This window comes from Trichoderma aggressivum, assembly GCF_033847375.1.
Source record: "Trichoderma aggressivum f. europaeum strain CBS 100526 chromosome Unknown scaffold_012, whole genome shotgun sequence".
NCBI lineage: Eukaryota > Fungi > Ascomycota > Sordariomycetes > Hypocreales > Hypocreaceae > Trichoderma > Trichoderma aggressivum.
Genome location: NW_026946378.1, coordinates 390,942 through 417,548, shown reverse-complemented (window position 1 = coordinate 417,548; position 26,607 = coordinate 390,942). Strand labels below are relative to the sequence as shown.

The 26,607-nt window shown below is 53.5% G+C and overlaps 7 protein-coding genes across 7 annotated transcripts; 4 read left to right on the top strand and 3 right to left on the bottom strand.

Annotated features, from left to right (window-relative positions):
• Positions 1 to 91: 91 nt before the first annotated feature.
• Positions 92 to 1,284, bottom strand: Triagg1_4013 (transcriptional regulator family: C2H2 zinc finger; the record flags this gene model as incomplete). Its single annotated transcript, XM_062898370.1, has 2 exons — positions 92 to 347; positions 410 to 1,284. The coding sequence occupies 2 exons, from the start codon at positions 1,282 to 1,284 to the stop codon at positions 92 to 94; spliced, it is 1,131 nt and encodes a 376-aa protein (XP_062757033.1).
• Positions 1,285 to 10,118: 8,834 nt separating this feature from the next.
• On the bottom strand, positions 10,119 to 12,070 carry Triagg1_4012 (uncharacterized protein; the record flags this gene model as incomplete). Its single annotated transcript, XM_062898369.1, has 3 exons — positions 10,119 to 10,246; positions 10,329 to 11,708; positions 11,908 to 12,070. 3 exons carry the CDS (start codon positions 12,068 to 12,070, stop codon positions 10,119 to 10,121), a joined length of 1,671 nt encoding a protein of 556 aa, XP_062757032.1.
• A 744-nt stretch (positions 12,071 to 12,814) lies between these two features.
• Triagg1_4011 (uncharacterized protein) lies at positions 12,815 to 14,144 on the top strand (the record flags this gene model as incomplete). The annotated part of the gene is made up of 3 exons (XM_062898368.1): positions 12,815 to 13,414; positions 13,480 to 13,670; positions 13,736 to 14,144. The coding sequence occupies 3 exons, from the start codon at positions 12,815 to 12,817 to the stop codon at positions 14,142 to 14,144; spliced, it is 1,200 nt and encodes a 399-aa protein (XP_062757031.1).
• Positions 14,145 to 15,174: 1,030 nt separating this feature from the next.
• Triagg1_4010 (uncharacterized protein) lies at positions 15,175 to 18,614 on the top strand (the record flags this gene model as incomplete). The annotated part of the gene is made up of 2 exons (XM_062898367.1): positions 15,175 to 15,547; positions 15,613 to 18,614. The coding sequence occupies 2 exons, from the start codon at positions 15,175 to 15,177 to the stop codon at positions 18,612 to 18,614; spliced, it is 3,375 nt and encodes a 1,124-aa protein (XP_062757030.1).
• A 1,422-nt stretch (positions 18,615 to 20,036) lies between these two features.
• Triagg1_4009 (uncharacterized protein) lies at positions 20,037 to 21,241 on the top strand (the record flags this gene model as incomplete). Its single annotated transcript, XM_062898366.1, has 3 exons — positions 20,037 to 20,307; positions 20,365 to 20,980; positions 21,046 to 21,241. 3 exons carry the CDS (start codon positions 20,037 to 20,039, stop codon positions 21,239 to 21,241), a joined length of 1,083 nt encoding a protein of 360 aa, XP_062757029.1.
• Positions 21,242 to 22,048: 807 nt separating this feature from the next.
• Triagg1_4008 (uncharacterized protein) lies at positions 22,049 to 23,654 on the top strand (the record flags this gene model as incomplete). The annotated part of the gene is made up of 3 exons (XM_062898364.1): positions 22,049 to 22,174; positions 22,290 to 22,529; positions 22,626 to 23,654. The coding sequence occupies 3 exons, from the start codon at positions 22,049 to 22,051 to the stop codon at positions 23,652 to 23,654; spliced, it is 1,395 nt and encodes a 464-aa protein (XP_062757028.1).
• Positions 23,655 to 24,098: 444 nt separating this feature from the next.
• Positions 24,099 to 26,003, bottom strand: Triagg1_4007 (uncharacterized protein; the record flags this gene model as incomplete). Its single annotated transcript, XM_062898363.1, has 4 exons — positions 24,099 to 24,152; positions 24,213 to 24,848; positions 24,933 to 25,638; positions 25,723 to 26,003. 4 exons carry the CDS (start codon positions 26,001 to 26,003, stop codon positions 24,099 to 24,101), a joined length of 1,677 nt encoding a protein of 558 aa, XP_062757027.1.
• Positions 26,004 to 26,607: the final 604 nt, after the last annotated feature.

The following is a 26,607-nucleotide window of genomic DNA, read 5'->3' as shown; positions in this document are numbered from 1 at the left end:
CGAATGGACGAAGCGAGGTATGGAATGGACTCGGGATATTATCGCTCAAGTCTGAGCGGCTCTGGAGCGGGCAAAGGACGGGCAGACAGTCTCAGTAGCTGCCACCACGCTTCTCACCCGCCGTCGCTCCATTTGCGGTGAGTCTTGACTTGGGAGGTGCCCGCCTCTTGCGGCTTCGCTCCTCTTGCTCAATGACAGGCACCGCGGCAGGGATAAACTCAACCCCACGATTGCGGCTGTTTGGGCGAGCATGAAGTTTGCGATGGTTGTTGAGGTTGTCTTGACGATTGAACTGGTCCTTTCCACAAAACTCACAGGAGAATCGGTTGGGACCTTCTCCATGGAATCTAGAGGAAGCATTAGTATTTGTTGGTGTTCGCAATGTAGAGGGCTAGGTGATGGTACTCACGTTTGCTTGTGACGCTTGAGGTGCTCGTTCCTTCTAAACGCCTTTTGGCAGTTGGGATAATCACACTTGCACATGGCCTTGCGTACAACATCATATGAGTTGTCATGAGCCTGCTTCTCGGGCACCTTTCTTGGAACGCCCATCTGGCGCTCAAGGGCTGCCGTCTTCATGCGGGTACGAACCAGGGCGTGCACAGGTGTCCGCGATGGCACCCTGTTGGGAGACACTGGCTGTCCATGAAGATAATATCGCCCCATGGGGGATTGGGAGTATCGATGAAGGTCCATGGGCTGAACATCATCATGCGGTGACTGCACCTTTTGCCTAAAGAAAGAGATTGGGCTGTCGTTGTTGCACGGCCACGAAGGGACACTGTCTGCCATTTCCGAGGGAGAGATGCTGTGTGTAGGTGTCATGATGTAGGGAGCGGGCTGCAGAGGCGCTTCAGTGTAGACCACTGGCCCGGAAGGGGTGATGGAACCGATAGAGTGTGAGGTCATGTTGTTCATGTCGAGGATGTGGTCGTAGGGCATGATGTCGCTCATCTTTCTCAGAGGTGTCGAAGGGGGAAGAGTTCCGTCAGTGGAAGAGAAAGACATACGGTCATGCTCCGCTTTCACGGGACCAAACATGTACTTATGCATGATGGTAGGCGGTGTGAGGTCCCCTTGGCTGCTGTATGACTGGTAGCCGTCAAAGTCCAGTCTGAGATCGTTAGGCGTGGAACGACGAGAAGTGGGTGTGAAGACCTCATACGGAGAAGATGAGTTAGAAGAAGCCGAAGAAAAGCTGGCCCCAGGACACGAGACGGTCAGATTGTAATCGTCCATCTCGAATCGGGGGTGGTGGTAAGTCTCTGGCTCGGCGAGTTGCATTTTGGGTGATTCTGGTGGTGGTGAAGAGCGAGAGAGAGAGAGGGAGGGAGAGGCACACAAAGAGAGAGCCGGGAGAAGGAAAGGCAGAGGGGAGCAGAATAAAAAGAGTAAACGAAAAACAACCAGCTCAATCTTGATATGATGATAAATTAACTGAGGACGTTTTGGATATTGAAGGAGTGTAAGTTTGGAATCCCTTCAAGATGGAGAGAGTACTCCAAGAAAACGCAGAACGACCACGACTGGCGAGAAGAGATCGAGCGTGCAAGAACTTGGGAAATGATTGGGAATTCTGATTGGGAATGCAGTGTTATTCCTCGAGGGCGGACGACTGAAGATATAGTATCGTCCTGGAATGAGAGATGGGGATGCTCTTAGCGGGCCTAAGACAAGTCTACCTGCAGATCAATCCCCGGGAAAAGAGGCTTTTTGGCAGTAAGTGGCAGAAAGAGACCGAGACACACAAAAAGAAATTGTGGATGCGGTATGGGTATTGGCAAAAGTCAAGGATAGCTCGATAGATCGAACTTATCGAGATCTAGGGGGGGCGTGGTTCAGGACCGAGTCAGGCGAGGGCGAATCACGGACTTTTATCACCGATTGTACTTTGTAGTACGAGTAGTTGTAATGTTTTGGCCATCTCGACTCTTATCCGCTCATGGCCGGGGGGCGTGAAGGGATACAGGGGGGAAGGGGTCCAATTTGCTGCCCTGGGCTACTTGGTACTACTATACTGTAGTAGTATGCCCAGAAAGAGAAAACGACAGATAGAATTGCTAGTAGTACTCGGACTCCATAGATGTGCGGTGGCCACTTATACTGCCATGCAGTAGACTGCCGCGTAGCGTAATCTCCCAGACCATCGTGGCCTTGTTTGTGGGGAGAGGGGCCTTACCGCTTGGCACGGGCGCCCTGTCCAAGCATTTCTGGTGTTGGGAGAGACGTACGGGCTTGGAGGCTGGATATTGAGCCAGGCTGCCAAAGACGCAGTGGCAACAATAAGAGAACGAGAACAAAGATGAACGAAATGCACATGAGGCCCATACATGCGCCAAGCTGGTATAGGTACCCGTACATGGAACCTGCGATTCAATAACACGGGGAGATGAGATTAACAGCCCGCCTTTCATGCACTTGCATGCGGCCTGAAGACCAGGGGAGAAAACAACACGGCCGAAAGAGAGGCCAACCTGCCTGTACAAGCCACAGGCCACCTAGCTGAAAGCTCAGGACGTCCGTCAGCCCAAGAATCAACCCCAGCGTGCGCAAAAAGCAAAAGATACCCCCAAGTCGGTGTCCCGTCATTTTGTCAAGCGATGTCACTAACCCAGCCGGCGGCGAACAGCTCTGTTGCTAGCAGTAATAGTGCATACTCGTACTCGTAGTAGTAGTTGCACGCACCCCTTCCGCAATGAGTAGTAGAGGGTCACAACCTAGCAGGGGCCCCCTTGTCGCTAAGAAGATCGGATGTGCCCGGTTGGCTGCTGGGGTCTCTGCATGATGATCTACCAATGGCAGGCTGGCCGGCATAGCGGACGGATCTCATCTCTCGCCATCATTTCAAGCTTGCATATGTGAGTATGGATATGCTTGCCGTGTGCCGCGTGCTGTACTCGTATACCGCTAGATGAATCAACTTGGAAAATCATGGTCATGGATAGTAGTACTAGCAAAGGATGAATACAAGCTTCTGTCCGGCACAGTAGCCCATCGGCCGGCAAGTCCCCCTCGCACAGTCCTGGCGCTGTCTGTGTAAAGCCCACATGGCGGGAGGAAGTTTATCTCCGCCGGAGTCATGGGGAAGAAATTTGATGCTGTACCAGTACCATGCTTGTGTCAAACTCCAGATGAACCCTCTGCACAACTCACTCCACTCTAATCGGCAATGGCCTGAGCCTCAAAGTGGAACGGAGAGACATGTTGGAATGTGGACACGATAAACCACCACAATTTCCTCTGCACAAACACCGTTCGTACATATGTGAGACAGCTTGTACCACCAATGGTCAAGGCGAATATGTCCAATTGGGCTTGACAGCTAATAGAGTTCAAGTCAAAGTCTTGTTCTGTGAAGGCGTCCAAGATTCAGATAGCGTGTGTGAAGGGTACTGTATAGGTACAGTAGCCATCTTTCTGAGGCCAGCCACGGAGAAACTGCCGGCATGGAAAACAGGATTTTGTGTGCTTCTCTTCCCGGACATGTCCCTTTGCCACTAGCTTGGGCCGCGTGAGAAGACTTGGACGGCGGCAGCTGCTGTCATATTCTCTCTCCGCACAATACTGGATAGGCCGGGGGAACAGGCTGCAGATTACAGACAAAGAACCCCATGTCGACCTGGACGGCAGTTCAAACGGCCACGCCATATCGAGGCCACACTTGTCTCTCATCGTAGCGGGCGAACGGCTGGAGAGCGTGCAGCGGAATCAGATCAGGGAAGAGAGCAAGGATCGCAACTGGAGTTGAGTTTGGCGCTTGTTCACGCAGGTCTGACACATCCAGCCCTCTTCATCAGGGCAAGTCACAGGCCAAACTCGAGGCCAGAGCCCACTCTTGAAGCCGTCGCCAGTCAGGTACGAGGTGGCCCCAGCTTCTCGCCCGGCGCTCGCCTCCTCCAGTGCACCGTGATGGCTCGACTCCATTCTCCATTCTCCATCCACCAAGAGGGCCGGACGCCCACTAGAGATAGAGTTCACGGGTCCCTGCGATTAGCTCATGACGAACCCGTCCGTCGTTCTTAGGGCCGAGGGAGCCGCGCCGTGCTTGTACAAGTCAGGGGCAGGGTTCGGCTAGGGCTTCGTCGGGCTGATAATGTACAGCGTGACATGGCAATTCTGTGACTCGTATCTCGGCACGAGGCGTCAATGTGATTCGCGATTTGCACTTGGTTCGAGTACGTGATGTGATGTCACTGGCAAGCAATGCAATCGGTGAGCGGAGAAGCCTACCTAGGTAGGTATGCAATACTGGGCAGGCGTTATGCAGCTATCGGGGCTGCATTACTCGGTGTCAGCAGCCCCCGATACAAGGTTACACTACCGTTACATGCGGAGATGGCTCGCTGCAGTTGTGCTCACTTCTGCCAGACCATGGCCGCCCTACTTGTACATTTCGCGTTACACGAGATGGGCCAAGACCCGTCGTCACAGGCTAATGCAGATGAGTTTTCTCGCAACCTCGCAGGGCCAAAAGCAGGATCGGCTACCGGCCCCGTCCAGACTCTCCAAGGGAGGGCGGCTATTGTCTTGCGCCGCTTATCCCTGGCCTACGGCCTGAGTAACGTAATATTCCATGTTTGACATCTAATCTACCGGCCAAACCAATGCGCGTCGTTCAGTGAGTACATGTGCTAATACTGTATCCAAGGGAATAAGCAGGGCGGCGACACCATTCCCTTGGTGGACTACAAGCGCTGTTTACGAGTATCCCCAGCTCCATCTCTTGATAAAACAATGTCTAATCAGTTGCTTATTCGAGCTACTCCACGGAGATACGCAGCTGTACTCGTATGCAGGAACTGGCCTCCTCGGAGCATGGAGTGCGGCGGACGAAGCCCAGTCATGCCACGCGCTCGCTTGCTTCGACTGCCATGCGAGCACCACGCCAAATGTCGACTCAAGTGCTCTGATCCTTTGACGTGTCATATTTCTGCGTGTTTGATCTCTGCTGCCTAGTTCTGATGCAGTAGAATCTCTACCTACATGCTACCCTACCAATGTAGGAAATCCCTACTCACGCTGGCCGCAACTCGCCACGCCGGCCACAACTAACACTCATGCCAGCTGACGACGGCGAGCTTAATACCACATCCTCCTCTGTGGGTACCGTTTCGTTACCTCCTATGGCAGCCAAAGGGGGGGATATGATCTTTCATCGCTTACAGGGACATGGATCTTTGCCGTAGCTCGACGCTGAGCAAGGGCCATAATCTCTCCGGAGCACTTACGTCCTGCTTGGCTCGATCTCGCCAGAACGGCACTCATTCCCACCACTTCGCCGTCTAAAGCTACTGGCTTGGCTTGAAATGGCCTGCAACAGAGCATCCGCCGCTTGTATGCTCTAACTCCAGCAGGCCTAGCTCATGCAGTAGCAATATACCAGACAACTTGGAGGCCGCGTGTCAATCGATGGCTCGTCCTGAGTGAGCCAACTACGCGGCCCAAGAGTCGCTAAAGGAAGGCACCATCAACTCTGAGCATCATTGCTCATGCGTGGTACGACATTGGTAAAGAACTGGTGCCTCATGAATAACTAATGCATGCTTAATTAGAGGCAGCCCGCTATACAATTACAAGTATCCCGCGTCGGTTTAAGCACCAAGTGGCTCCTCGATCCTCCATCCGGAGTACTTCTAGTCCAATCGAGAAAGTAGGGCCGCCACCCGCGAACCAGGCACAGTAGGTGCTGATCCAATTCGGATTCCGCGTACTCCTGATAAGATGATGCCTAGTACCAAGTGGTAGTAGCTGTTGTGCCTCCTGCGAGTATCACACAGCATGATCCGGAGAAGTCTCATGGAGAGATTGCCGTTCCAGCATAGCACACCGGATGCCGCATGTTCACCAGCAAGCTGCTGCCGCATGTCAGCCGCGCAACCTGCTCCAAGACACCAAGCAAAGGCCCCACTGGTATGTCATAGACGACCATATGAACGATATATTTGGAATACCCACAATGACATTACTTGGCTGAGGCTTCACTCTCTGCTTGTGTCGGCGGCAAGGAACACTGCATGGGGTGTAACACTTCAGGTTGCGCCACGCAGCCGATACATCTACACCCGAAATCCCAGAGACTTGGGATGCTGTTGGGCCATGGCTGATGGGTAGCACAGCATTGCCGATGACCAACCTGCCGTTTTTTTTCTTTTTTTTTCTTTTTTTTAAAAAAAAAAATCGACAGCTGTCGCGCGTCCTGATGTTGGGGATGTCTTAGTTCATGCAGCATCGGTGTGACAGCCAAGACCAAGTTCACATTTGCCCAAGAGAAGGCTAACGCATCATATTGCCAATCTGGCAAAAAGAGTGAGATGAGCTATAACATGCATCTCTGTAAATCCTGTCGTGTTATCTCAGTGATAGAAGCCTGGCTGGTGGGTAGCTCGCTCTGGAAGAAATCGACATGTCATATGCCTAGCCTCGCGCGTGGATCACCACCAAGCCGATAGACCAGAAGAAAGGCAAAAGGGCAGCAAATTCATTGGCCGTTACCACCTTGTTACATCACTTGCGGCGGCACCTATGCCAAACCCAACGGGTTTAACTCACAATCCAGGCACACAGCCCCGAGAGATACCTGGTCAAGCCCCGCTACATGTGCGATATTCAGCTCTCTTTGCATATCGAACCTCGACAGCCGTGGCGATTTACCCTGTACGTCGGTTCTCAGCCTCAACTCGCTTTTACGAAAGTGTTTTCTTTTCTTTTCTTTCTTGCTGAACCTCGTATTTTGGTCCCTTTTTACCTCATTGTTCTCTTTTTTTTTTTTCTCTTCCACATATCCGGCCACACATATCTCGGCCCTTCTCCCTCTCCACGCCAAGCCCGAACCAGGCAAGTCGGCGATGCTGCATACCAAGGAGTACTCAACCAGAGCCTCACATTGTTTTCGCTCTTCGGCTCGAACTCATCCAAGTGTCGACTACGACAGGCAAAAGGTCCTAGGAGCTACTATTGCGAACCGAACATGATCTGTCACTTGGAGCTAGTGTTCGTCAACTGACTCGGACGTAATTAATCGCAAGAAACTATCAATCCGGGAAAACACACCACATCTGGACTGTACTTGCTTTTGCCTGTCCTCTCCGCTGTTAGTGTGCCTGCACGACTAAACATGTATGTCTCTGCCTGTTGGCTGAAGATGTATCAGCTGGTGAGTGATGGCTGGTGAAACAGACAGGTCTAACAGAGCTGAGTCTGTGCTGATGAACGTGTTGCCGAGGAGAGCGAACCCTTTGCATCTCCCGGGATATACGTCAAGTTACGCACTCAATTCAGCTGCTGTCACTTGCCTATATACTCGGTTAATAGCAACCCACGCCACCACGGGCCAGAACCTCGAGGCAAATTCGGATGTTGGGGACCCGTCAATTGGGGTCCTTTGTTTCCCCCGCTCGAGCCTCTGACCCCTGTCTACCGGCCCGCTCCATCTCCATCTTCTTTGGAGGGGGCCTTGGAGAAGGCGGACATGCTTCCGCAGGCACACACTGCTTGCGGGAATAATTCAGTTTTTCTCATCTTCTTGTTGGGTCATGGACTACAGCACCGCCCTTACACCGCGTTCGCCCTCCCACATCCCGCCAACGCGGATATCCAAAATCAGAGTTTCCACTATCCGGACCGTCCCTTGACGTGCGCTGCTCCGCTGTGCTTTCATGATAACCTTAATGGTAACGGTCATGATGGATTTGTCCAAGATAAATATCTCCCATCATCGTCAATGGTGTGGCCTCACGGGGCGGGATAATCCAGTGTCTTGACATGACCGAGGGAAGCCTGGTAGCCGGTCTTGGAGCTAGTCATGCCCTTGGTTGGTTCATTAGCCCTTGCCAGAAAACCTCCGTTTCAGTGTAGAAACAAACCACGCAGTCTCAGCCCGTCCAAGTATACATCACCTGCAGGTATATACCCGGCCGCTTACTGGCAGCGTCGTATTCCTACCATATGTCGGGTGAATACCAACGCGGCTCCGAGAGAAGCGGGTGGACTGTGCGCGCGAGCACATGTATCAAACTTGGGAAGATCAAGAAACGCCACTTGCGGTGGATGATGCCCCATCCCGAACATATTCGGCGACCTCGGGCAAGGCAAATTACCAAAGAGGTGGTCTGGATGGGTGTGCCCGGGGCTGATGGCAGCATTTCCGCGATCTCTCCGTGATCGTAGCCGCTCTGCTAGGGCTACGCCATGCTGCTCCGGTATTTACAACCCCATTGAAAAGGGCACTAGCAACGCTATGTTGGTCCAAGGATCATTTGCTTTGGGAGTCGTGGCAGGCTGATACTCCATGGGGGGCGTCCCAAGCATCAGGTCCAAGCGTTGGCTAGGAACCAGGGTGATCAATCTCTGATCCAGGGGGGTCAGTGGAGGACCAACTGAGCCGAGAGCATGGTACTGGAATCACAAGGCCATACGGGTGCCACGTCCTCGGTATTTCTGGATGAATGGAGAAGTGAGCACATATTCTGGATGGGCGTCATTGGCAGCAGACAGACCTCGTGAGCGAGAGGTACGTCTGTGTGTCAACTCGAGTGACATGTATGAGCATGACACGACTGCTAATACGTCCAAGAGATTCTACTGATTTAATCTCACGCCCTATTATTAATCCCAATTTACGACCTATCTTGTAGAGATGATATCTGACAGAGTTTGTAAAGTTCCCGGCATGCTAATCTGTTCAGCTCTACTAGCACACTTGGCCGATGATAGATCCATGCCTCAGCCACCTAATTGGCTGATTCAGGGATGAGATCTAAGCACGAGGCAGACACACTGTCAGGTACCGGGAGAGGGCGACAGCTTCGAATAGTGAGCCCCCCCTCCAACCCTCGGGATCTTGGTGTGCTCTTCCAATGGGGATAGCGTCGATAACCCAACACTTGTCTCCTCGGTTGACATGCAAAAAGCGTCTCTCGTGTGGGGGGAAGCGAGGCAAATCATCATCACAGGCCGTGTTCCAGACAATGGGGGTTTCAGATCAGGTCGAAACTGTATTGACATGACACTCTGAGGGGGAGAAGATTCGGTAGTGACAATGGTCATCAAAATGAGCGTGTCTATGCCAAGAGCCCTCCCTTGGAGTTCGGACGTCATAGCAGCTCGGCTTTCTCTCGCGTCCAATCCTCAGAGTCCCCCCTCCCCTCAAGCTAGATTGGAACACGGAACAAGTCAATGGCAACGAAAAAAAGAGGTCACAAGGTGCTTCTCCTGCTACTCATTGGCCGAGATTTGGGACGGTCTTGATGGACCAAATGAAGCCCGACCAAAGTGGACTTTTTTGTTTTTTCCCTCTTCTCACCGGTGGTGGCTTGACCTTTTTTCGTTTCCCTTGCAGCAGCAGGTTTGAGCGCCAACGAGACCGGTGTGGCGGTGGCCAAGGATTGGAATAAGAGTCTAACTTGAGAGAGAGAGAGAGAGAGAAACAAAAGGATAGGGCTAGCGTGGCGATCGTCACTCTGGGGTGGCCTGGCCTGATGAGCTGTTCTACCATTGGATTGCAGGAGACCGTCGCTTGTGAAAAATAGTTCAGAGAGACCATCGCTTATGAAAAGAAAAAAAATAGTGAAGAGAGAACAACGCTTAGGGTAGATAGTACTGCGATCGTGTCCATAAGCGATGAGAAACTTGACCTGCGGCTCTGCCTTGGAATTTTTTCAGCTGCACTAGGTGAGCTACTGTTAAGCAATGTCTGAGAGTGGTGTGATTTCCCTTGGATTTGCATTGGCGGGATATGCATGTCTCAGTGTGGTTGCGATAAGTGATTGCGCGGGGTTGCGAGGTTGCGGTTGTAGGGTAGGTCGGTGTGGGAGTTTGCAAGATGCTACGGGAATGGTGATTTTGGGAGTAAAGGGATATTGCTGGACTTGTGTTGTTATCGTCATTGAAACTGATGTTTTTTTTTTCGAGAGTAATTATCGAGTTGAACGGAAGAGATGTAGGGTGGAATATCATCTGTGTTGTTGTTGACATCCTCATTCTCAACCCTCACCACCCCTGTCACTAGCACAACCCAAACCTCTAATCATTTATGTAAAGGGAATCAGTCAGACGTGTGTGTAGATGCTCCTCCACGAGCCAACAAAATTTCACTTTTTTCTATTCGACTTTTAGATGCCTTATTCCATGTTTACATCCTCTCCCGTAGCGGCGACTTCTGCATCCATATCGTGCAGGACCTCTTCCATTTCCGCCTCGGTCGCCTCTAGACCTTCGGAGCTCATGAGCTTGTTATCCTTGTCCTCGGCTATACAGCAGTAACATATTAGTACACGTAGAAATAATGGTAGAATTGCCAGTGACAGAGGGAGAAAATGAGAGATGCTTACTGCGAGGCTCAACAATGAGGTTCTCCTGCACCTCACAGTCCGTGAGGACGGAGCCCGCTCCGACGATACACCGTTTGCCCAGGATACATCTTGTGAGCTTGCATCCTTTTCCAACAACTACGCCCTCCATGAGAAGACACTGAGACAGCTTGGCTCCTTCGTTGATCTGGCAGCCGGCGCCAATGACAGTCTCCTTGATGGATGTCTTTTCTTCAACTGTGACGTTTTCTGCAATCAAGCTGTCCTGCTTGGTGATGGTGGTGCGGGGCTTCACGCCTTCGGGATACGCGACTTTCTTTGGGTGAGCATATGGAGAGGGATTCTCGGCATCCTCTTCGATGGAGGGAAGCTTAGCTAGTTGAAGAGAAATGGCAAGCAGTAGCTGTGCTGTGTCGACACGTCGCACTATTGAACCAGGGACTTGGTCCTTTTGTGAATGAATGTAGGCCAAGATAGACGGGGGTTCGAATTTTGATGCCGCCGAGGCGGAGCCATTCTTGTCGCCCGTATACTGACCATCCGCGGCAATGTTGATTGATGAGATGGATTGTCTCGAGTTTTCCTGGTTGCCGGGAGCGGATTCGGCCGGTGATGACCTGCCTTCCAGCTCAGACTCATTTTCATCGCTGTCGTCGTCACCAGCGCGGCAGACCTCACTAAAGGAGAGCTTCTCGGCCAATCCAGATTGCCATCCCGCCTTGGCCCACCACCCCACGACATCTTCGCCGATGCTCTCCAGACGCTCATTCTTCTTGATGAAGTCGAGGATCCACCGGGGAAAGATGTAAATGTGTGCGTCTCTGTGAGTTGTGTACATGCGAACTCGGGGGTTGGCCTTGACCAGTCCGTGCCGTATGGGAATGGCCTTCCTCTCCTCTGTAAGATCGTTGAATGAATCTGTGGGCATGGAGTATACCAGTTTTGACACATTGGGGAAGATGGACCCTTTGGGAGGAACTGAGGGAGAAGTCGGCAAAGGAGCTGTAGCAATGAAGTCCGTCTCCTCGCCCTTGACAGGCGCACTGGCTTTTGTGTTGTACCACACACCGAGACCGCCGCTGTATCGAGTCTGATGGCCGTTTGACAACTGTTTTGCGCCGAGGAGACCCGTAAGGCTGGCAGATTTCACCATCCAGGCCTGGAGCAGCTGCTCACCAGCCAGTTCGCAGACGAGATCGCATGGCAAAACGACAAAGTCTCCTGTTACTAGCTCTCTAACCTCAGGTAGCCGTAATATCTCAGCGGTGCCCGTGTTTTGGTCTAGATCTGCGGGAGCCAAGACATCTGGCCGTGGCAGAGGCAAAGCTGTGAGATAGGGATTGGTGTTGAGAGCAGCTGTCAATGCCTTTGAGGCTGATGGGGGACAGATGAGAGTTATGCCTAAGAGGAGGTGTCAGCCGCCATCGTTGGATCCGAAACATCTGGGGGTCATCGCCGGAGCGTAATAGTACGACCGCGTATGCGGGATACGGAATATTAGGGCGTGGATGTTAATGTTGCACGAAGAATGAAGCTCACCCGCTGAGACAAATCTCAAACAGGAAAAAGCAGAACTGGCGGGATAAAGAGGCGCGCTTACTTGTGATGCCGGTACGGAGACAAAAGTCGATAGGGTACCACACCATAGGGCGGTTGGCAATGGGTAGCAGAGCCTTTGGGTTCTCATCTGGGTTCGAGGTGAAGGTTGGGAATGACGAGCCAGGCCCACACAGAATGAGGGCTTGAAGCCCGGTTGAGGCCATCGACAAGGCGTGAGGCATCCTGGTTGGAGGGGTCTGTGATGGCGGACAGACACGCAGAATAAGGAAGGGCTGTGGCGGCTTGTTGACTGGGCTATTCGAAAGATTCAAAGACGGTCACGGGTGCCTCAAAAGTGCCTGTCGAGTGAGGTGAGAATGAGATGCAGATGTCGCCTGTAGACGGAGAGTTGACCGGGGTTGTGAATATCTTAAAAACTTCCCCCACTTGCAAGTTTGAAGCGAAGAGTCATAGCTACAAGGCAAGGCTGAGAGAGAGTTTGTGTGTGTGGCACAGCTTGCAATATTGTGGCTGGTGGCCTATCATATCGCTGAGAAACTCAACCAATCACCGCGCGGGATTCACGTGCACGCAGCCTCGGTGGCGCGGGATTCAAATTGCTCCACCGCCGCAGCAACCTCGGGAGCGGCGCGTTGCTGGGAAGAGAAACTCCACATTGTTGACATGAAGCAAGCTGAACCCCCAGCCACCGACTTGTTGCGACACACCTTGGACTTGGACTAAGCCGGGCTCAGCTCTTCCCCCACTCAGCTCAGCACTTACAAGATCTCGGTTGGGCTTGTTTATTCAGTGCTCGTATTATTATTGTTCTCTCGCATAACCGCGGCATCGTGCATTCTGCTCTTGTCCTGCATCTTTGCTTTGCAGCTCCCTCGACCGCCCTCGGATTGGGCATCTGTAGCCGTTCGTGACCGCAACCTGCAAGCGATGCCACGCTCTTCCGCCTAATGTCGCCTCCTTACGACAATCACGGCTCCTCCCGCAGGCGAGGCGTCTGGAGCCATTGGGTGCCTCTTGCCATCACCCTGACCGTTGCCACGGCCGGCCTCGCCGCTTGGGTCTGGAGTCAGCGCAAGGAGACTGTTGAAGACCACGCCGAGGCAGAGCCCGACTTGGACTACGAGAATGCCGACTATGGCGAGAATCCAGCGTACGGCGCCGAGAACAGCAGACTGGCGCCGCCGCCGCAGCAGGCCCAGCGCGACGGCTATGCGACCGGCGCCGAGATGGCCGAGGGCAACCCGGCGGGATGGGGGACGCGAGTGACGAGCGCTTTTACGTCCCAGCCGCAACAGTTCTTCGACTCGACTGGAAAGACGGTTGCGGCCGGAGTCGCTGCCGCCGGCGCAGCTGTCGGCAAGGCGCTGGCCTCGATCCGCGAAGAGGATCGGCCCGAGCACGAAACGGGCGCCTGGCCTGAAGAACGAGAGCTCAAGAGAGAAAAGGGACCCGCGCCTAGCCTGAGGAAGCGCAAGACGGTCGCCATTGTCATCTCTGCCGATTCTCAGTTTACCGACGACGACGATGACATTGCTCATGAGCATGCCGTGAGTAAACCCCTGTTTTGTTTTGCTTGTCGTCGCCGCCAGCAGCTGCTGACCAGTTGAAACAGTCGATCCTGAGCCACATCCCCAAGCACAATGACCTGTCTGCCATCAAGCTGTTTGTCCTCATCTATGCACCAGGCCTAAAGGACAGCACGGTTGATGCTGCTACGAGTAATCGCCCGCCTCCTTCGGTTAGCTCGTCATTCTCTAACGTTGGATATGATCAAGCCCAAACTCCCGAGGCCAAGAGCCCAGTGTAAGCCCCCCTTTCTTACCTTTGTTAATTCATGGGATAATGCTAATGGTTACATCTTCGTTTAGCCTTGGTGCTACGGCAGAAAACACCTTGTTCAATGCCGTGTACTCGCATGCCTTGGCTCTGGTGGACAAGGAGACCATGATCCTTCCCTTCACCACCGCCAACGGCCACACGCACATCCTGCGCCACCTGCAGCCCGACATCGTCTACCTCCAGGAGTCGCTTGCCGGCGACAGCGGTAGCTACATCACTAACATCCAGACCTGGCTCCGACACGACATTGTCCTGGTTGTGGGCGCTGAAGACGGATCTGGCGGCCTGGCTGACAGCGAATCCGAGGCCGAGAGAGCCGACAAGGTCGAGAAGTGGTGGCAAAAGCCCGAGCGCGTCGGTCGCGGACGAGGCATCATTGTTGTCGACAGCGTGCGCGTTAATGATGATTGGGCGCGAAGAGTTCAGAACCGGGAATGAGGCTTAGACGGTACGTATCAGGATATTAATGAAATGGAAGGGAAGATACCAGGACGTTGATTTTGTAAACTTGTATATACATATTTTTTGGACTTGATCTTTTATTCTTACCAGTGCGACTTAGTGCTATAGTTACTCTCAGTTGGGGAGAAGAAGAGGATATCGCAATTGTAACGTACCTGTATCTATGGCATGTTTATAAACACCGTGTCTACTGATTTGGCCCACATAATACGGATAGAGCCTGGCTAGAACTAAAGGCCCATTTGTTAAAGTTCAAATACGCCTGACTTTGAGTTCGGGATTTGATTTTTGGTTGCCATCTTGATACCTGTACTTGGTTGCTGTGGTGCCTTACGTTACTACCTAGGTAGGTAGTACCTACCTGTAAATATAGGTAAGGTACCCAGTAGTAGCCGGCGCGGGCATATATATCAACTTTACCCCCCTACCTGTTCAAACTTCCTTTTTTATTATTTATTTCCACAGCTACCTTGCTTACATCTCTACGAAACATACGTATACACCCACCGGCATTGCTCTCGTGAAAACGCCTCTCTCTCTTATACGGGTACTTTGCGAGTGGTTGCAAAAAAAAAGGGTTGAGGCGGGGTCACGTGATAGGTGAGCCTCGGGCTTTGTCAGTAAGTTCAACGTCTGCTCAACTTCACCTCAGATGGTTTCCTGATGCGCAATCGCCAAGTCGCCGGCAGAATCCAACTACTCTCCACACTCTCGTTTCTGCTAGACGTCGCCAGCGGCTCAACCATCACCGACTGATGGATCACTGCTAATCTCGACCTCTTGCGCCTCTGTTCGGCCGTGGTCACCGGATCCACGCTGAGCAATCGTCTCCACAACCCACTAATCTCGCGCCGCGACTCCAGCTTCACGTCTCGTCATCCCGAACTGCAATTGCGGCGCAAGTAGATGCTTGCGATCGACGCCGCGAGACACGCCCAGCAAGCGCGGTAGAAGCCGGGGTCCCCAGATCCTGCAACACGCGCGCCGTCGTGCATCCGGCGTCACGATGGCACCCACAAACGTCACCACTGCCACGGCAACGGCCACCACCACGGCGGTGCAGCAGAACGGCTCGACTAAGATTAAGCGACCGGTGCCGCCGGGCATCCAGACCAACGGGGCCGCCTCGTCCGCCTCATCGCCTTCGCCGTCCATGGCGAACAACAAGCCGCCCAGCGCGAAGCAGCCGCCTAATTCCGCCAGCGATCGGGCCATCACGGCCTCAACCGTCCGGCCCATGGCCCGGAATCGTCGCGATACCCTGGTTCGCGATACCCTGAACCAGGCAGCCGGGCGCAATTCCAGAAACAGCGCGGGGATGCGATCGGCTTCGTTCGCAGCAGATATGGCGGTTCATGGCTACGAACCCCCACCATACGGTAATATCATCATGACCCATGTTGGCACCATGTTGGCGTGACTCTAACAAGGCATCCATCTACAGTTGTCACCGATGCGTACGTATTAAAGAAGCATTTGGGGCGACCCCCATCGCTGGTCGTCCATATGCACCCCTCACATTTCCGCTTCGATGGTCAGGACGGCATGTTCCAGTATAAGTCGCCGATGAGGATGTTTCTCGACCATGTGAAGAACCGCACGATTCCCCACGATCTTCTCCCCTACTTTATCGAAGGCAACGTGCCATTCTACGAGGGATGCCTCATTGTACAGATTCACGACCACAAATCTGTGGCCCAGGCGAAGGGCGTCAAACGACCTTCATCCGCCTCCAGCGCCGTTGTACCGTCGTCTATCCACAACTATAACCAGTGCCTTACGCCTTCACCCCACGTGCCATACCCCAAGGAAGAGCAGAACACCGGTGAAGTGGCTGGGAAGCCAAAAGAAGAAACTTCAAAGGATATGGATGTCGATGAAAAAGACGCCGATAAAGAGCCTACGCCAAATGTGCCTGTGGACACATCAAACAAAGTTGCCGCGAAGCCAAAGATTTTCACTGTTGTCCTTCACCCGACGGCCGAGAGCATACAGATGGATCTCGTGCTCAGAGCTTCCGCTTCCAAAATCACCGGCGATGCCCGTACTACCAATGACAGTTCGGCCATGGCACCCCCATCAACCCCCTCAACATTGGTGCCGCCAACACCCACTACGGCAACTATGCAACCGCCTGCGAAAAAACAGAAGCGAGAAAAGAACGAACTGGATAGAAATAGCTTATATGCTTTCGAAGGCCAGGTATTACTCGCAACCAACGCACCTCTAATGCTTGAGCCGACCAAGAGCGCAGAGGAGACCATTGCCCTGCTGGAGGAATGGTCACATCCCAGCCACAAGGAGGACCCGCCCAAACCAAAGATGCGCAAGAGGACTGTGGCCGAAATGGCCGCCGACGAGGCCGCTGCCGCGGAGCTGGAACGGTACATGCTTGTTCTGGACGATCGCCTTGCCTCGAACTCTACCGGTGCCCAAGGCGCTGGTGGCGCAGATGGAGATGGCGCAACTGGCGCAGCTACCTTCGAGCCTCGATTCGAGCGCTTTAAGCTCATTGAAGATATTAAGAGAGAGCACGCCGAAAAGAAGGAACAGGAGAAGCTCAAGCAACTTGAAAACGACAGAAAACTGCAGCTCCAGAGACAACAGCAACAGCAACAACAGGCAGCAGAACTCGCTGCCCAGAGGCAAGCGGAGCAAGAGAGGGCGCGGCGCGAAGCTGCGGCGAGAGAGAGTCAGCTTCGTCAAGCTGAAGCAGCGCGACAGGCAATGGCTGTTCGTGCTGCAGCGTCAACTCCCGTAGCGCAGGCCAACAACAACCAAGCGCAAATGAACCAAACGCAGCACGCTCACCCTTCCGCTCAGGGCGGAGTGGTGACCAACGGTATGCAAAACGGCGTCCCAGCAGTTCAGCAAAACGCGATGCCAAACAGTATACCTGGACCAGCCCAGGCCCGTTTCCAAGCCCAAATGTCGCAAGCTCCAGCGTCCTCGCCCGTCATCAGGCAGGGAACTCCCCAGAATATGTCGTCGCCGATGGTCGCAAGCGTCCCTATGCAGCAAACCAACTCCAGCATGGCAGCAAGCCCTCCTCGGCCCGCTTCTGTTGTGCAAAACCCGCAAGTATCGGTGCCCATGGCACACGCCATGTCTTCGAGAAACAGTCAACAAAGCCATCCGTCCAACACCCCTCGTATTCCCCACTCGACGCCAAATATATCCCATGCCACGCCTATTAACCGGCCGACAATGGTTGCAACTCCCCGCATGACCCAAGCGAGTCCTCCTCCTGCTATGATGGCCCAGAACTCTCAGATGGGCCAGCAGATGATGATGAACAACCAAGTCATGAACCAGGCCAACCCTCAAGTTATGGCCCAGATGGCTCAGCAGGCCCAACAACGAGCCATGCTTCAGCAACAACAGCAACAACAGATGGTGGCCGCGGCTCTGCAGAATGGCAACTTTAATGGCGTTAACATCGCTTCACAAGGCGCAGGCATGACTCCCCAACAGCAACAACAAATGATGCAAATGATGCAACGGCAAATGATGCTGCAACAGCAACAAGCGCAACAACAACAGCAGCAGCAGCAGCAGCAGCAACAACAGCAACAGCAACAGCAACAACACCAGCAGCAGAATGGTATGATGAATCCACAACAGCAACAGCAGCAACAGCAACAGGCGCAGCAACAGTGGGCTCAGCAATACGCTCAACAGCTGCAGAATATGCAAGGTGCTCAGATACGCCAGATGACACCACAAATGCAGGCTCAAATACAGCAGATGGCCCGGATGGGCCAGATGAATGGACAGCTAGGAAACATGATGCGGGGCCAGATGAATGGGCAGATGATGAATGGTAATGTCAATGTCAATGCCAACAACATGCAAGCCATAGTAGCCATGCAAATGCAGCAGCAGCAGCAGCAGCAGCAGCAGCAGCAGCAACAACAGCAACAACAACAACAACAGCAGCAGCAGCAGCAGCAGGCACAGGCCCAAGCCCAAGCCCAAGCCCAGGCACAGGCTCACGCTCAGGCGCAACAAGCTCAAGCTCAGGCACAAGCTCAAGCCCAGGCGCACGCTCAGGCTCAAGCTCAACAAGCACACGCTCAGGCTCAAGCACAAGCGCAAGCCCAGGCACAAGCGCAAGCGCAAGCCCAGGCGCAGCATCAAGGGCAAGGACCTCAGCAAGCACATGGCAATAATACTTTACACGTGCAGATGCAGGCCCATGCTCGCCTTGTCTACAATCGCCTGATGGGAGTGGCGGCAGCTAAATTTGGCGGTCCTGAAAACATACCACAGGATACAGTGGACAAAATTAAGCAGCAATCCTATGCGCAAGCCCAACAATCAGTGAGAGACTTGGTCCAACGGAGAGCCCAGCAGCAGCAGCAGCAGCTCATGATGCAGCAGCAACAGCAGCAGCAGGCAGCGATGCAAGGCATGGGCGGGATGATGGGGCATCAAGGAATGTAAATACGGGAAGAGGCGTGTAACGAAAAAGAAGGGAATGTTGAAACCTTTCAGAGGAAGAAGCACGCAACTCTGGGCGATGCCAAAGAAGGGAAATGACGGCTGTCGACATACATGTCTTTTTTTCACACGGAGTTCAGGAGGGCTGGTTACAAATTTCGGCAACGTCAGGATTTACCGCGTTTGGGCAACAATGTTTTAATACCCTATGGAATGATGCTTTCTGTGGTGGCAGGTTAACCACGAGGAGCTTGGTTGATTTTTTTTTGGTTTTTATTCTGTTTTATTTTTCGTTTTATTTTGCTCCTTTTATGCTTCGGGAAGAACGGGGGCATAATATATGCCGGCTTTTGGACGGGCTCATACGAATCTAACGAAGTCGCTCGGCAACTGGCTTTGGAAGGGGGTGTCCACTAGGATTGGTGGTGGTAATGGAGTTGAAATGCTTGTATATTACCGGTATTGGGAGCAGCAGAAACTTGCGTATTGCAATAAATGAAGAGTTTGACTAATTTCCCTGGTGTATGGTGAAGATGTATCTGTCTTTGGACATGGTGGTTTGCTTTGGTTTGCTGAGATGTGATGTATGGTTGGGTTAGTATCGAGGTACGCTATGTTAGGTGCCTTGCCTAATGCGGCGATGCATTGTGTACCTAGGTAGTACCTCTTGTTGGTGCAGTAGTGCGCAGTAGATTGGATGGATGGCTTTGTACCTACATCCAGAACATGCGTCTACTATGACCTTGGCAGCACAGTACTGCTACTTGTTGCAGGCTAAGGTGATGTCTTGATTCCATTGCCCAAAACACTCCCGTCTGTACTCACAACTCATACCTAAATAATTCGGAAAATAAATAGCTCGGGTACTACCTAGGTGTGTCCTCTATCCCCTGTAATTATCCCACTCTATACGCACTTGCCAACGTATTGTAACCCCCTTTTTCCCGCTGAAATAGCTGCTGCACACCGCTTATAAAACAACCGAACGAAAACCCGTCGTCCAGCCCCCGAAACGGCGGTGTCACGTGCCGCCCGGCCTGTTCGGGGAGGTCCCCCAGCAATGACGGAGCGTCACGTCAAGCATCCAAGCGTCCAGCTTTAGCCCCATTTGCTTTGCGCGAGAGCTTGACGTGATTCCAGGCTGAAGCAAATCCCGTGCTTCTGCATCCGCATCCGCATCCGCATCCTTTCAGCAGCCATTCTTTTGCAGCCGCTCCAGTGCCATCGCCTTCTGCCAGACTCAGACTTGAACATCGCTGTCGGTTCAGTTCCGTCTTTACCTGATCTTTCTTGCGGGGGGGCGTCTCTATCTCTGTCGAGCATTCTCCGTAATCTGCCTCTTTGATCCATCGCCGCCCCTGTTTGTCTCTCTCCCCTCCGCCTCGCCGTACTTTTGGTTCCTTTTTTTTTTTCTCCTCCGTCACGATGCAACCTCCTCGGTCGTCGGCGCTGCTGCTGTCGCTGCTTCTGGCGGCGCCGGTGCACGCAGCGACGATGCTGAGCTGCAACAAGATCCTGTTGGACGGACACAACTTTGATCTGTCGCCGCTCGGAGGGCCGCACTCGGTGGTGACGTCGCGATTCGAGTCTAGCACGGGAGCTCACTCCAACACTACGTACACGGTGGACATTTGCCAGCCGCTGAAGAAGAGCGGAAAGGCAAAGTCAAAGGAGGAGTGCCCCAACGGAACAAGAGGTTTGTTTCTTGGTCATTTTTTTCTTCGCTTTCAGAGTCTCTAACCCACGCTCGCAGTCTGTGCCATTACCCGGTTCCTCAAGGACGACCAAGACTCGGTCACAAAAGTCGTTGCCATTGCGGGTGGGCTTGAAAACGCTGGCGGATCGCAATTCGAATACGAGGCGACGAGGCTCAAGAACAGCGACTCCAACTCGGACTCTCAGAAGGAGGGCCTTCGGCTGGTCCTCAAGGGCGGTAAACACCCTCTCACCGGGCCCGTCTCCGAGCGGAGGACGCAAAAGGCCGTCATCGAGTTCCTGTGCGACCCCGAAAAGACTGGCACTGAGGGCGAGTGGGCTTCTGAGGATGAGTACGAGAAGGCTCCTGCGACGAGACGACGAGCAGAGGATGACAAGGGGGACGAGAAGGACAAGGACGATGACAAGAAGGAAAAGGATGATGGCGACAAGGACGACGACGGAAAGCAGGACTCGGCCATTGAGCACCAGCTCAAGAACGAAAACGCCGCCCTCATCTGGGAGGATTATGCCAAGGAGAAGGACGGCGACGTGCTACGGCTGACTTGGTACACCAAGCATGCGTGCGAGAAGCGTGACGGCGGCAAGGACGAGGACCACGAACCCAGCGACTCGAGCGCAAGCTGGGGCTTCTTTACCTGGTTTGTCATCATGTAAGTGCAACGCAAGCTGCTCCGTCTCCACGCGGATTTGAGGCTTTTGACTAACAGCTCTGCAGCGTCTTCCTTGGCATTGCCGCCTACTTGATCTTTGGCTCTTGGCTCAACTATAACCGCTACGGCGCGCGAGGCTGGGACCTGCTCCCCCACGGCGACACTCTGCGCGACATTCCCTACCTCCTCAAGGACTGGACGCGCCGGGTGCTCAACACCGTCCAGGGCGCTGGCAGTCGCGGAGGCTATAGCGCTGTCTGAGCGAGAACAAAAAGAATGCATTTTTCACGGCCCCAGGGGTGAATGAATGGGCGGGATAGGTGGGATACGACGCGATGGCTGCGAACAGGGTTATACAATGCACAATGCTTGGGGTTCTTGGTATCTTTTCTTTTCTTTTCTTTTCCTAATCCCCTTGTCAGTTTGGCAAGGCGGCGTTCTGGTTGCATACTAAGACTTCGTTGCGTTTTGTTTGGGCGGTATTTGTAGAGACTGTATTTATTTATTTTTTTGGGTTCCTACTATTGATAATCCCATACGAATATGTTTTACCATTTTTGTTGCTTATTCACTCGTGATGCCGTTACTGGATTGTAAATGATGAGGATGACAGGTAGTACATGACTTGGTCATGGAGTACGATATTGACATTGGATGGAGTATTATCCTGATACATGCAGCAAATAGCGGTCCCTTACAGAGCAAAAGACTCACACCCAGAGCTCGTCCGAGATCAAGATAGGAGATACGAATGACTCGGTCGATCCAACAGCCCAGACCAGACCAAATGACTCAATTGCATGCAGCCAAGCCAAGCCAAAATTTTTTTTGTGTCGTCACAGCACAGCACATGTTTGCCCAGGCCAGCCAGCGATAGCGGAGCTTTTATCGATAAAACAAACCAAAGGGCGTGGGAAATTATATCGCTCCCCACCAAGCGCCAGCTTTATAAAAGCGACTTGCATCCTCGGTCTCTGTATTTGCATTTGTACAAGAGGCGCGAATTGCGTTTTATTCTATTCTATTCCATTTTATTTCTCCTTCTTTTCTTTTCTGGGTCTGGAAATCATGGCATTGAGGGTTTCATTGGCGCGGCAGGTGGCTGGTTTGGCGAGGTCCGGGTTTGGCGGGCGCAGCATTTCGACGACGAGGGCGGCGGCGAGCTTGTCGGCCAGTGTGAAGCAGAGCATCAAGGTGAGTTTTGGTGATGCCTTTGTTTGAGGCCAGCGAGTCGATTGAATTTCAATTGATTGGCTGTCAACTGTTTTTGTGTTACGCATTTGGCTGACAACGTCTTTGGATTGCAAAGCGAGATGCAGCTCTACCGAACCCCGATCCCGCCACGGATTCACCCAGCGCGGCGCTCGTCAACGAATTCGCGCCGTACATGGTCGCGACGTATGCGCGGCCGCCGCCTGTTTTTGTGCAGGGCGAGGGGTCGTGGCTGTGGGATGTTGAGAACCGCAAGTATCTTGACTTTACGGCGGGAATTGCCGTGACGAGTTTGGGGCATAGCGATCCTGAGTTTGCGGACATTATTGCGCAGCAGGTAAGTTTTTTTTAGTTTTTTTTGCTGAAGGGGAGAAACATTCCACGTGTAGACTATGAGGATGAAAGGAGCTGATGTGATGGGGTAAAAAACTAGGCCAAGTCGCTGATCCATGCTTCGAACCTGTACTACAACCCCTGGACCGGCGCGCTGTCGAAGCTGCTCGTCGAAAAGACGCTCGAGGCGGGATGCATGCACGAGGCGTCAAAGGTCTTCATCTGCAACTCGGGCACCGAGGCCAACGAGGCCGCCATCAAGTTTGCCAGGAAAGCGGGCAAGATTGTCGATCCGTCGGGCGAAAAGGTGGACGTTGTGTCGTTCAACCACGGCTTCCACGGGCGTACCATGGGCGCCCTCTCCGCGACGCACAATCCAAAGTACCAGAAGCCCTTTGCGCCCATGGTGCCTGGTTTCAAGCAGGGCACGTACAACGACGTCGCCGGCATCAACGACCTGGTCGACGAGAAGACGTGCGGCGTCATTGTCGAGCCTATCCAGGGCGAGGGAGGCATCTACGCCGGCAGCGAGGAGTTTATGGTGGCGCTCGCCAGGCGATGCCGTCAAGTCGGCGCTGTCTTGATCTACGATGAGATCCAGTCTGGTCTCGGACGTACTGGCAAGCTGTGGGCGCACGGCAGCCTTCCCAGGGAAGCCCATCCAGACATCTTGACGACGGCCAAGGCGCTCGGCAACGGATTCCCCATCGCCGCCGTGCTCGTCACCGAGGCCGTCGCCGAAAAGATCAAGCTCGGCGACCACGGCACCACTTTCGGCGGCAACCCGCTTGCCTGCCGCCTGGCGCACTACGTCGTGTCCAAGCTGTCGTCGCCCGAGCTCCAGGAGAGCGTGGTGGCCAAGTCCAAAGTCTTCACGGACCGCTTCGCCAAGCTGCGGGCCAAGTTCCCGGAGCTCATCACCGAGCATCGCGGCCAGGGGCTCATTCTGGGGTTGCAGCTGACGGAGGATCCTTCGGCGATTGTCACTGCTGCGAGGGAGAGGGGGTTGTTGGTGATTACGGCGGGGACGAACACGCTGCGGTTCTTGCCGAGCTTGGTGATGACGGAGGAGGAGATTGAGCATGGGTTGGATATCTTGGAGGAGGCTATTGTCGCTACGCGGTCGTAGCGGTGGGGATGTCGTTGAAGCTCTCAATGTTTTTATCAGCACCTGGTTTTATGGTTTTACATGTATAATGTTCTGGCGGGTTTCAGTATGGTCACGGGTTGGTTGGGAGTCTTCAAAATGTATAAAAGGTGTTGAGTGTTAGATATGAAAAGCATCATGATCGTTTCATTTACAAATATCAATGTTCCGAAAGAGGAAGAAGAAAAGTAAAGAGATATGTCCCATATAAAAAAATACGGATATTGTCGTTTCAACCTCTCACGGTCAAAAGACTGAAGTGGCTCGGCAACATCACGCCAAAAAGGTGTAAGATGAGACTACGGCCAAGATCATTCTTTTTCATAAGCATATTGTGGTATTTACTATTTCCTCCCCCTATCCCATCAATTTTTTGTTCTTTTCTTTCTTTCTTGTATATTCCAAATACGCCTCTCCCCTCCCAGATTAGCAGATGGCGTGCGTCTTCCCCGTCTTTCCCTGCAAAGAGTGTCCCTCGCCCTTTACACACACACCTCTGTTAGTTTTCAAACAGCCATTGTATCCTTTATTCGTACTTACCGAGTAGTGCTTCGAAGCATGATGTCTGCTCTGATGCTTGTTCTTGCCATGCGACGCAATGTGGTCCCTGATGAATGCCTCCTGTCGCTTGATGGTCTCGGCATCCGAGTTCTCCAGCATGCCCAGGCACAGCTTGATGTCGTGAATCAGCAAGTCGCAGCGGCTCTTGGAAAAGTCCTCGCGCACCACCACGCGCAGCATCTTCATCTGCTCCGTGTGCGGCGCCATGGTGTACGCGGGAACCACCCAGCCCCTGGACCGCAGGTGGTGGGCGAGGGCGAACTCGTCGTAGTGGCGCTCCTTGCCGCCCTCGGCGGGGGTCTTGAAGCGAAAGGCCACGAGGGGGAGCCCCTGGCCGGCGCGCTCCGACATGATGACGAAGCCGTCGCGCTCGAGGACGTCGGTCAGGTAGTCGGCGGTGCGGGTGAGGTTGCTCATGATGGACTCGTAGCCCTTCTTGCCGAGGCGGATGAACTGGTAGTACTGGCCGATGACCTGGGAGGCGCCCTTGGAGAAGTTGAGGGTGAAGGAGGATTGCTCGGCGCCGAGGTAGTTGATGTTGAAGATGAGGTCTTGGGGGAGGTACTCGTGTGAGCGCCAGACGACCCAGCCGACACCGGGGTAGACGAGGCCGTACTAGTTGGAGATTTTGATTGTTAGAATGAGAAGAGAGAGAGAGAAGGGGGATGGAGGAAAACGAAGAGCAAAAGACGCGCATACCTTGTGGCCCGAGACGTTGATGGAAACAACCTTGGGCAGTCTGAAATCCCACTCCAGGTCCGGCAGCACAAACGGCGCAACAAAGCCGCCGCTGGCAGCATCTACGTGAATCGGCACATCCAGGTTCTTCTCCACCAGCAGGTCGTTGATCCCCTTTACATCCTCGTAGTGTCCCGTGTAAGTCGTCCCCAAGATGGTGGCAATGCCAATCGTGTTCTCGTCGACCAAGTCCACAGCCTCCTGGGGATCAATCGTGTACCGGTCCGCCGTGCAGTACACGTACTTCTCCTCGACCTCGAAGTAGCGCGCGGCCTTTTCCCAGCAGACCTGGACGGCGGAGGACATGATGATGTTGGGCCTGTCGGCGGGCTTGCCCTCGGCCTGGCGGCGCAGCTTCCAGCGGCGCTTCATGGCGAGGACGCCGAGCATGATGGCCTCGGAGGAGCCGATGCACGAGGTGCCGATGCTGTCGCCGCCGGCGGGGGCGTGGAAGAGCTCGCCGATCATGTTGACGCAGCGGTTCTGGATGTCGGCGGACTGGGGGTATTCCTCGTAGTCGATGAAGTTTTTGGAAAAGGCCTCGGTCATGAGCTTTTCGGCTTCGTCTTCCTGGATTTGGGCATCAAATGTTAGGCCTGGATCAACGTTGGATATATGTAGGTTGAGCAGAAAACGCACCATGTAAGTCGTGACAAAGGAAGCCAAGCTACACATCAATGCCATCAATTAGCATCTCCCTTCTGTTCGTTCTCCCAATTCTTTTCGTATTAAAAAAAAAAAAAAAGCTTACTTGAGCTTGGGGTTGTTGTCCAGGCTGAGGTGGTCCTTGATCATGTGGTACGCAACGTCCTTGGGCATGGCGCCGCTGGGGATGCAGTGCTTGGGCAGGTCCTGGCCGGCAAACTGCGAGCCGTAGACGCTGGTGGTGAACTCGTCGGCGTAGCTGGACAGCTTGACCTGCGAGAGGCTCTTGTGCAGAGGCTTTTCCACGGAGAGCGAGGGGGCGCCGGCGGCTTCACGGCTGGAGGGCGTGGCCGAGCCGGATCGGCTGATGGCGCTGAGGTGGACCATGATGACGGGAGACGAGTTGACCTGAATCGGGAATATCAAAGTTGGTTGAGGATGGGGATGAAGAAGAAGGAAGAAGGAAGCAATTGGGAAAAAGAATTGGGGACAAGGGAAATATATATGGGCGAGAAGAAGCAAGCTCGAAAGATGACGACGATCCGGGCAAATTGGGCAGCGAAGCGGGTATTTCTACGGCTCTCCCAGAGCAACACGATACGAGGCCCGTTTCAACTACGCCATACACATCTGATCGGCATGTCATGATGAGGGGTTCCCAGAGGGTACCTGTACATGCTTGGACAGAAAGCAAGCAAGCAAGCAAGCAAGCAAGCAAGCATCCACGTCTCCTGACCCATCTCCTGCGTCTGTTGCAAACCGTCCTTTTCCCTTAACCAACTAGTCGAATGCAGGACGCATCACCAATGGCCGGCCGCCAACTCCGTCAAGCCACGGGAAGCTATTCGAGAGCGAGCTGAAGCTCCGCGACAAAGCTCCCAATGGTTGGGAAGCTGAAGGACTCGTCACGTCTTGTATTACACGCTTGACTTGAGCCTCCCCCCCTTCTCAATGTCAAACTACATTGGCCAACGCGTGTTTGTTCTCTCTC